Source organism: Acinonyx jubatus, chromosome E1 (assembly GCF_027475565.1).
Source record: "Acinonyx jubatus isolate Ajub_Pintada_27869175 chromosome E1, VMU_Ajub_asm_v1.0, whole genome shotgun sequence".
In the NCBI taxonomy this organism is placed as follows: Eukaryota; Metazoa; Chordata; class Mammalia; order Carnivora; family Felidae; genus Acinonyx; species Acinonyx jubatus.
The window spans coordinates 39963043-39973009 of NC_069397.1; the positions used below are offsets into that span (position 1 = coordinate 39963043).

At 56.6% G+C, this 9967-nt stretch overlaps 2 protein-coding genes across 4 annotated transcripts; both read right to left on the reverse strand.

Moving 5' to 3' along the window:
• Positions 1-1541: 1541 nt before the first annotated feature.
• Positions 1542-4642, reverse strand: HCRT (hypocretin neuropeptide precursor). Its single transcript, XM_027048890.2, has 2 exons — positions 2936-4642; positions 1542-2097 (listed from the first exon to the last, which is right to left on the reverse strand). The coding sequence occupies exons 1-2, from the start codon at positions 2954-2956 to the stop codon at positions 1723-1725; spliced, it is 396 nt and encodes a 131-aa protein (XP_026904691.1). The 5' UTR covers positions 2957-4642; the 3' UTR covers positions 1542-1722.
• A 142-nt stretch (positions 4643-4784) lies between these two features.
• On the reverse strand, positions 4785-9168 carry GHDC (GH3 domain containing). Of its 3 annotated transcripts, none has more exons than XM_027048887.2 (10): positions 9047-9168; positions 8770-8854; positions 8304-8584; positions 7886-8007; positions 7237-7738; positions 6647-6839; positions 6475-6546; positions 6268-6401; positions 5813-5898; positions 4785-5545 (listed from the first exon to the last, which is right to left on the reverse strand). In XM_027048887.2, the coding sequence occupies exons 3-10, from the start codon at positions 8569-8571 to the stop codon at positions 5327-5329; spliced, it is 1596 nt and encodes a 531-aa protein (XP_026904688.1). In that variant the 5' UTR covers positions 8572-8584; positions 8770-8854; positions 9047-9168; the 3' UTR covers positions 4785-5326. The 3 variants fall into 3 exon arrangements, with proteins under 3 accessions (XP_026904688.1, XP_053068061.1, XP_014925092.3); XM_053212086.1 differs by having other exon boundaries at positions 8304-8615; XM_015069606.3 differs by lacking the exon at positions 9047-9168 and having other exon boundaries at positions 8304-8615; positions 8770-9040.
• Between the last annotated feature and the right edge of the window lie 799 nt (positions 9169-9967).

Consider the following 9967-nt stretch of genomic DNA (forward strand, 5'->3'; position numbering starts at 1 on the left):
AGAATCCCAGCTTTGCTACTCACTGATTGTGTGATTTAGCCTCGTCAAGACTCCCTTTCCTTATCTGTAAAATTGAGCTAATAATTTTCACCTCATGCGGTTGTGAGAATTTAATAGCATAATGCATGTTTTTGGTACACAATAAGTGTGCTGGAGAGCAATTGTCTCTCTCTTCCTGTAGTCTTGATTTAACCTTCCTTCTCTCAGCTGCCATTCAAGTGGAAGAGAGGCTGGAGGCAAGTTGGGGGCTGAGAAAGATAGTTTCAAGTTAGGCAGAGTCAGTTTGCACATCTTTAAAGGTGTATTGGTGGTCTTTGAGCTCCATCTTCTCCAAGAGGGAACCAGTGCAGCAGCAAGAAGGACCCAGGTGAGACCAGACATCGGACTTTTTCACTACAAAAGCAGAAAATCACCGGGGGGGGGGGTGGGGGTGGGTGGGGGGCAGCTGAGGGTGGTGGCTTAGGGTGGCTGCTTTCCAGAACAAAGCAGCTAAAGCCAGTGAGAATGGGAAGATAGGCTGGTGGTCATCTCAGGCCCTCACCAGTGCTCCTCATCCCCAAGTCTGACCTGGGCATTATCTGGAATGTTAGATTGCTTAAAAGTCCCACATCCTTCTGTGTCTCTACTTTTGGATGTTATATTTGTTTCCTAGGGCTACTATAACAAAGTACCACAAACTGGCTTAAACAACAGAAATTTATGTCTCAGTTCTGGAGGCTAGAAGTCCAAGATCAAGAGAAGGCAGGGCTGGTTCCTTCTGAAGGCTGTGAGGGACAATCTGTTCTATGCCTCTCTTCTAGCTTCTGGTGGGTTGCTGACAATCTTTGGTGTTCCTTGGCTTGTAGATACATCACTCCACCTCTGTCTTCATGTTCACATGGGTTCCCCCTGTGTGTGTTTCTGTAAGTCCACATTCCCCCTTTTTATAAGGACACTGGTCATATTGGATTAGAGGTCCACTCTACTCCAGTATGACCTCATCTTAATTATATCTACTATTTCTATATAAGGTCATATTATGAAGTGCTGGGGGTTAGGACTTCAACATATGAATTGGGGGTGGGGAGGTGCATTCGGCTAAAGTTGCAGGAAAATCTTGCCCCATTTCTGATTAAGAACTCCTGACTCCCAGGTACCTACAGAATGAAGTATAAAGCCTTCACAGTCCAGGCTGCGGGAACCTAAGAGCTTCCCCTCCAGCGTCTCCCCGCGCCCCACACCGTCAACCCCGTGCTGCAGCCACTCGGGAAAATTCATGTTGAATCTCAAATTCTCGGTCTTTTGAGCAAGCTTGGCTCCTCTCCCTTTCCAGCCAGACTCCGCTCCTCTGTGCAACATTCCTAGCTACCTCCCATCCCTGTCTGTCTGTAAAGGTGGAGGTACAGAATGACGAGGAGAGAGCATTGAGAGATGAGTCTGCCCCCCCCTCCTCCTCCTCCAAGCGTGCACACGTGCGTTTCTCTCCGTACCACTGGGCCTAGCACAGTTCCTTGCTCTGTGTTTTGTGTTCTACCAGCCAGAGCTGAGGTGCTCCAGGGCCGGGCTGCCAGGCCCTCGGGCTCTTTACAGACTCTCACGCCCCCTGCAGGACGGGATGCGACAGCAAAGGAACAGAGACCAGCTTCACTAACAGAGACTCGTCTTTATTGCCCTTTTTCTGAGGGCTGACACCCGGCAGGCAGCGAGGAGAGGGCAGGGTCAGAACCCGGCCAGAGCAACGGCTCAGACTCCAGACCGCCCCCCAGGCGCCGCAGAGGGAGCGGCCAAGGCGGGACATCTACGCCCGGGGCAGGGGCGCGGCGCTGGCTCTGCGCCTGCGCGGCGGCCCATGGTCAGGATGCCGGCTGCGTGGTTGCCGCTGGCCTGCAGGAGGCGCTGCAGCCGGCCCTGGAGGCCAGGGGGTCCCGGCCGCCGCTTGCCCAGCGTGAGGATGCCGGCCGCGTGGTTGCCCGCGCCGTGCAGCAGCTCGTAGAGGCGGCAGGAGCACGTCTTCTGGCGGCAACAGTCGGGCAGGGGCTGCGCTGCCGCTCCCGGCGACAGGAGCGCGGGCGGTAGCAAAAGCAGCAGCAGCAGCAGCGTCACGGCGGCCCAGGGGACCTAGGGAGACGCGAGGCCAGGTGCTGGGGTGGGGGGAGGGCGGGGGGGGGGGCGGCGGGTTTCCCGCCGCGCCCACCTTCAGCCCCCTGGCCCAGGCCCCGCCCACTTGGTTCTACGCCCCCTCCCTCCTGCGGTCCTAACACTCTGCGTTCCCTAGTTTCCCGGCCTCTGTCTGCAAGACTGTATTGGAGGGCTCCTCTCTGGCTCTTTTACCTACTCATCTCTCAAGCCCCAGCACACCATCTCCTCCAGGAAGCCCTTTGAGACTCCTGGGCAGAGTGATTCCCTCTTTTCTGGGTACCCTTAAGTCTCTCATTACCCCCATTAGAGCGCTTACCACTCCACCTGAAAACAGGGTGTGTGAGTCTGCACCGGAAGTTTGTTCACTCAGGGAAACAGACCCAGTATAGCCCCAACATGGGCAAACCAAGGACTGGGGTGCAGTCAAGGACCGGCAGGATCCAGGTTGTCTTGTCTGCCTGCTCCCTCACAGGGGAAACTGCATTCTGTGGCTTCTGCACCAGTTTCCTACCCTCTTAGGGGCACAACTTCCTCACTTGTAAACGGATTAAGTAATTCCTATAGTGCAGGCTGCCAGGAGGAGGACATGAGAGACTGCAAACAGCACCTGATACATGAGCTCTCAGGAGCTGGGCACAGTCCCATGCTAGCAGAGGCCGACCCTCCGCCAAGGCCCCACCCAGTCCCCTGCCTCAGAGCCCCCCCGGGAAAAGACCAAGAGTAGAGACATCTCAGTCTTCTTTCCAGCCCCCTGAGCAAGCAGTCTCATTGCCCCCCTGGGATGATGAGTTACCCCTCCATCCCCAGGTATCTTTACCTTTGTAGAGGGAGGGTTCATGGCGTCTGTTGCTCAGAGTGGGGTAGCCAAGAAAGGTGTTGTCTGCAGTGGTCCAAATAGCAAGGAACTTTGAGGCCGTTGACTGTGACCACTGATCAAGGGCCTGGGGTTTATAGTGCTCTGAGGTGGTGCAGGACAGACGGGTACTTGCGTCTACTCTGGGGCCAGACAAAGGCAAGTCTAAGATTAGCTTCCCACAGGGCAGCCGTCTCCAGGTTGGGCCCAAAGAATGGCCGCCAAGGCTCTCAGAAGCGGGAGTTCGATCACTGTGCCCAGGGTCCCCCCCTTGTCTGTCTGCCTGCTCCCTGGAGATGGGGCGGTCTCTGGGCATTAATGAGGCCACCTTGCACCCAGGAATCTGGGAGCACAAAAGAGGCCCTGGCTGGGGCGCTGGCCTGGGACAATGTATGTGTGTTTGGGGCGGGTCGGGGGGGGGCAACTGCTAATTAGGGCAGGAGAGAAGGCAGCTGTGAGACCCACTCTCCACATGGTGTATGTGGTGGGGGGAGGGCAGCTAGGCAGCAGGCCTAGCTCCTTGTTGCTGTCCCTGGGGTCTGTCAGGCTCCATGGCCCTCTTCCTTAATGGAAAAGTCTTCTTACACCTCTCCCTTCCCCCAGTTCTCTCCTTCCCTCTGCCCCTTCCACGAACCTCCGAGGGGGAAAAGCTTGAAAACTCAACCTGGGTAGGGGGAGGAAACAGCCAAACCTGGTGTTGTTCTTGGACCTGCCCAGTTTTCCTCCTGTTCAGGTGGCCTGGAGTAGGGGATAGAGTCCCAATCCCACAATAGGAGAGAGTGAACGACCCGGGGCGGGGAGGACCACGCCATCTCCAAGCCAGAGTCTCTTTTATTCTGGGCATGTCCATTATGCACCTGCTCTCAGCCAGGCCCTGCACAGCACTGGAGGGACAGTGTGCATCAGACATGGCCCAATTTTCCAGGATTGGGGAGGCAACCTAGCATAATGATAGCTTCGTGGGAGAAAGGACCCCAAAAAGGCCTTGCATGCCAAGTAGATTTCCATCAGCTAAGATTGGGGAGGAGGCATTCCACAGAAAGCACAGCTTGAGCAGAGACCTGGAGGTGACAGTGCTTAGCTCATGCAGGATAGTAGGGTGTGGTCATCATAGCTGTGGCTTCCTTCTTAGGGGAGAGGTGGCTGGACAGGTAAGTGAGGGCCAGGGTGGGTCAAAGGGTCTTGCAGGCTAAGCTGTTTGGTCTGAATCCTGTGGCCACTGGGGAGCCACAGGAGGGTTTTACCAGGAAGAAGTTGTGGGGTTGATGGGGGGTTGGGTGGCCTGGATGTGGGGCATGGAATCCAGCAGTAATTCAGAGGTAGAACTGGTGACTTGGCAACTGATCAGGAACAGGGACTGTGTTACTTAAGAGGAGCTTGTGGGGCCTTGGGCAAGCCTCACAGCCTCAGGAAGCCTCAGTTTCCCCACTGCTAAGATGGACAGTTAACCCAAATGGTCTCTGAGATTGCTTCCTGTTGTGATACTTCCTGACTTGCAGTATAGCCCCTGCCCATGGAGATGATTTGTGGGTATTGGGCCAGACAGGCACCTGTGCTAAGCCAGCTAAGTTGAGGAGCAGTCCTTCCCCATTTACGGTAAGCTTGGAGTGGAGAGAGGGAGGAGGAGTGGGCTCTGGGTCTTCTGGGTTGACCTAGGCCATGGTAGGGGTCCCCAAGACCTACCCCAACTGGAGTGGAGCGTGGGGGGAAAGCCTTGGTGTCCAGAGCTGAAGGTGGGGGAAGCCAGCCTGCAGCAAGAGCAGGACGAATGAGACTACTACAGTTTCGCCATAAGCAGACCCTGAGTCCAGAATCTGGGTGTAAGTGGTTTATTTGGGAGGTAATCTTACAAAGCACATGAAAACATGGGGATGGGCAGGGTGGAAGGAAAACCAGTAAGAATTGTGTTAATCAGAGGGTTACCACTACGGGCAACCGGTGCAGAAGACACTTGAGAATTGTACTCAGGGACAGTGATGCTGAGGTCTCTTTCTCTGACTCCTGTCTCTTATTGACTGAGGGCCGCTCCTGGGGAACATTAACGGTTAACACGTCCAGCCTGCCCAGTGACTGGGCCTGGAGACACAGGAGACATCGGCAGTATGTGGGAACTCTAGCAGTGTCCTCCGGAGGGCGCCACGGGACTTCAGGGAGGGCACTGCAGGGGCCAGTTGACGTGGGCTCCTCAGAAAGGGCTGAACAGCTTAGACCTCCCTCAGGCCTGGGGTTCTGATGGGCAACTGTCACGTGACACAGAGTCGAAGACCCTGGCCAAGACTTCCCATTCAGAGAGGCCACAGAGGAATGTACCAAGTGGCCTATGAGGGGGATGGGGCAGTGGGCAGGCCTCTCAGCTCAGGACACCACCCTTTTATGCAGACACTGGGCCAGGTGCCTGTGCCTAAGGACCCGGGGCATCTCAGGAGGATAGGGGGACGAAGGGCAGGCTGCAAGGGCCACCCGGAGTTCTCTGAAGGCCCCTTGCCCCACCAGGTGGACTCTGGCAGGGCCCACGCTGCCCCAGAACCGCAAGGACTTGTAGCGGGGAGAGACTTCCTGAAGGCAGTGGTCAAGCTGGAAACAGAACGGCCTGAGTGAGGCTGGTGTGTAGCTGTGTGGCATGTGGATGAGGGATGCCTGATGGTGCCCAGGGTATGTGTGGTAGGTGTTTCATGTGTCCATATGTGTCTGTGGAATTCATCTCTCCCTTCCCAGAGCCTCAGGGAAGCTCTCCTCCCCGCCCCCCTCCTCCCCATCACTCCACTGCGCCCAGGGCACCTGGAGTCATGCAGGGTAAAGGAGACACGCAGTCCCGTCCTGTCCTATCCCTGTCTTGTTTACCTTGTCTCGATTTTCCTCTGACAGGTTTCTCAGGCCCCTCAGCGCCACAAACACCTCATAGTGGGGAGCCGAGCCCTCGGAGGAATCTGCAGACAAACCCCCATGTTCACACACTTTTGTCAACAGGGCAGCTCCCAACGCCAATGCCGGTGCTCCTACCTGTTCCACCTTACTCTGAGGTTCATGGGAGAAGAGGAATCCCTTGGTAGAGAGCAGGGTGAATGGAGAGGAACCCAAAACCTAATCGTAAATATGAAGCAGGCCGGGAAGGGAAAGGGGGAGAGACTGCAGCAGGAGGGATGGGAGTTAGACCTGAGTGAGCTAGGACTTGTGTTAGGAGCAACCAAAGAGGCCACGTCTTCTGACCTCTTTTCTAAAGTTCTTCCATCCGCATGGAATGGCATGGGGGGCAGCCAACTCAAGAATGGGGGGCAGGAGCTGATGGAGAAGCTTACCCAGAATGCTGCTTTCCACACAGCTGTGGTCTAACAGTTTCGCCCCTGGCCACTGCCCGACAGCCCGGCCCAGGGCCTCAGAGAACACATCCTCTCGAATGTCTTCTCCTCTCACACTCAGGGCCTGGCCCAGCCTGGGGAGGAGGAAGGAGACAGAGGAGCCTGGGGCACAAGGACGGCCCCTCAGCTCCCCAGGGGGTCACGTACCTGCAGACGAACCTGACGACTGGACACCGATTGTAGGCACCAACCACCTGTACTACATCACCCAGGCAGCACCTGACAGGTGGAGGAGTGGGGGGCGAGGTCAGCCCCAGGGGCTCATTCACTCATATCCCTGGCCTTCGATAGGGTCCCAGAGGGGTGGGCAGGCGATCACCTGGTAAGGCTGATGTGGTCGGTCAGCACCAGCTCATACTCCTTGCCCTTCTGGGCCTCGGCCAGCAGGACGGTAGAGGCAGCCTCTTCCTGGGCTCCTTTGTTGACTGGGAGCAGCTCAATAAAAGGAGCTCCAGGGGGCAGAAGGTAGAGCCCGCGGGGCTGCTCTGGCCACAGGTTCAGGCCCACCACCCCTGTGGGGAGCAAGCAGCCCTTCAGTGGCCGGTGCCCTTGCTTTCTGCTAGGCAGTAGCCCCTCCCCTGGGCCCCCAGGCCCCAGTTCTCTGAGCAGCTGTTCCCACTGCTGCCCTCCCACCCCTCCTTCCTGGCTCCCCCAGGCTCAGTGTGCCGCCTCTGAGGCCCTAGTTGGGAGGAGGCGGTGGTTCGGCGGGTGGCAGACCTGGCGCCAAATGCTGGCGCCGTGTGAATTTGTGCAAGTTTCTTAACCTCTATGAGCCTCAGTTTCTGCATGTGTATAAACGGAGCTGTTGGTGTTGGGGGGATTAAATGATTAGGTAGGGCTCAGTGTTTCGCAGCTAGCTGTGTGACCTCTGCCCCCTGCCCCAGCTCACTAGCCTTGAGTCCTGCTGACCTCCAGAGGCAGAGTAAGCCGGGGAGAAGAAGGCTAGCCCTTGGCACCACAATGCCTCCAGGGCAGCCACAGCCTCAGCCTGGCCTCCTGCGTCCAGAGTCACCACCACCTGTAGCTTCGGCCAGAGCCGAAGGGCCAGTCCTCGGGGCCCCTGCTCTAGGGCCTCCCGCAACTCAGCTGCCCGTCTGGGGAGAGGCACCCCCGGGTTCCCGGCAGCTATTGTCTCAGCTAGCTCTTCGCCATCCGCCTCCAGGCCCACAAAGACGTCCAGGAGTTCGGCTGCTGTCCCACCTTCCAGTGCCCGCAGCCCTGGGGACCTCAGTGCCTTCAGCAGCAGGGCCCCAGGGTGCTTGGCTCCAGGGGCGCTAACCTGGCCCAAGGCACGCCAAGGCCAGGGGAGAGGGCAGGGCCAGGGGGACGTAGGGGTCACACAGGCGGTGCCTCCCGGAGCCAGCACTTCTGGATAGGCCTTGTTTAGGGCTGCCAGACCCAGCAAGGTGGCCTGGAGGGAGACAAGAGAAGGTGTTGGCCCTGGGCCTGAGCCAGTCCCTGAGCCCCCAGTTTGGGGGTTCTTTGCCCACCCTGCTGGGAGGGTTTGCCTGCAAGTAGGGTTCTCTAATGGGGCTAGGCTCCAGCCTTCTCCGTTTACCTGCAGAGAGGCCTCCCCGTAGTACTGGGTTGAGGTAGGAGGCGAGAGCTGCCCCTCACTTTCTTCCTCTTGGGCCTGGCTGGCCTTGGTCAGTGGGAGATGGTTCCGGAAGGTGCTTATATCTGTAGCCCAAAGACATCATAAACTCGTCCTGAAGCCACAGTTTCCCAAGAGTTTCAGGCAAGATGGGTGAGACCCTTAATAAGGAACCCAGCATAGGCTTAGGCTGAGCGGGGCTACTGGGGCCCAGGAATGGAAAATTCATCTTGAACAATCCTGAGCCTGGGTAGGGTCTTTGCGTTGGGCCCCTCTGTGCTGGCGGTAGAAGGTGAGAGGGAATCCTTGGGTTCTGAAATCTGACTATCCTGTGGGGTTTCTATCTGTTTGGGGCCACCTCCCCAGCCCCTTGGAAACACACCTGTGTTCCCCCTGAGGGGACCGCGGGGCCCCTGGGCTCCCTGCAGACACCACTTCAGGGCCTGCTGCTGGCTCTGGCCCGCGTGCAGTGTGCTCTGTTCTAGTCTCCACTGCTGCCAGGCGGCCGCCCAGCACAGGGTCCCTGCTGCCACACGGTGCTGGAGGCCAGCAAGCCAGGACAGCCTGGCATCTTGGGGCTGCCGCTGCCAGAGCACGGCCAGCAGTGGCAGCAGCAGCAGCAGGAGAAGGAACAGCAGCAGCAGCAGCATCTCCAAGCAGCTCCTGGGAGGAGGAAGGGACCCAAGTTCTGGTCCTGGAGGGGAGGAGAGGATAACCCATTTCTCCCTCACCTTAAGCCCCCTCTACCACACGAGGAACCCAGGAAAAAGGAAGTCTGGGAAGAAGCCAGGACCCATCAGGCAGGTGATGCAGAGGAGACAACATCAAGGCCTTGGAGTCACACTGACCTGAGGTCGGACACTGGCTCTGACACTTGGTTAGCCGTAGGGCCCTGGGTAAGTCAGCCAGCTGCTCTGGGCTCCGTTCCCCTGTCTGTAAAATGGGAATAATAACAGCTTTGCAGAAGATATAGACAGGGTTTGACACAGTGCCTGGCACACAGCAGCTGCTCAATAACATGTCCTGCCCACTCCTGGGTGGCTCTGCTGCATCCCAGGATCCACCCTGTCCCCGCTCCGGGCCCCTCCTAAGCCCCGGGGAAGTGGTTCCATGTCCCACGTGCACCTGTCATAGCCCACTTGCGCAGACTCTCAGCACCCAGGGCCCCCTCGGCGGTGGGTACTTGGGTCGCTGTACACAGCCAGTCAGAAAGATGGAGCCGTGGCTTTAAAGGGAGGGGCCCTGATGGGGAAATCCGGTCACGGGCCTGAGGGAGGAGCTGGGGGGGGTGCTCTTAAAGGGACAGCTTGCCTGAGGGTCCAAGCCCAAGCTGGCAGGTGGGAGGAAGCTACCACCGGAGACTTCAAACTCCTGCTGTCTTCAAACTCCTGCAGGTGAAGGAAGAGAAAGCTGAGTGTGGGAAAGAGTTCAGGAAGCAGCTTGAGTTGGGAGAAGGGCGCACCCCAGGAGAGCAGGTTCAAGCTGGAGAACTGTTAAAAAAAAATTTTTTTTTCTCCCAATCCAGAAACCATGTCCACAAAGATCTACCAGCTTTCTCTCACAAAGGTGGTAGAGAAATAAATCCCCACCCCTGGCATAAGCAACCACAAATCTAGTTGCTGTCCATATAGATTTGTCTGTTCTGGACATTTCATATAAATGGAATCAGAACACGTGGTCTTTTGTGCTGGCTCCTTTCACTTAGCATGTTTTCAAGGTTCTTCCACGTCGTACCGTGTAGCAGTAGTTCATTTCTTTTTATTGCCAAAAGTATTTCATGGTATGGATATGCCACACCACATTTACTTATCCGTTCATCAGTTGATGGGCATTTGGGGTCATTTCCGTTCTTTGGCTACTATGTGTAACGCTATTACGGATATTTGTGTACAAGTTTTTCTGTGGATATATGTTTTTATTTTCTTGCATAAAAATGTGATGAATGCAAGGGATTTACTGCATTCCAATGAATAGAATAGCTGGGTTGCATAGTAGCTCTGTTTAACTGTGTAAGGAACTGTTAAACTGGTTTCCATAGTGGCTGCA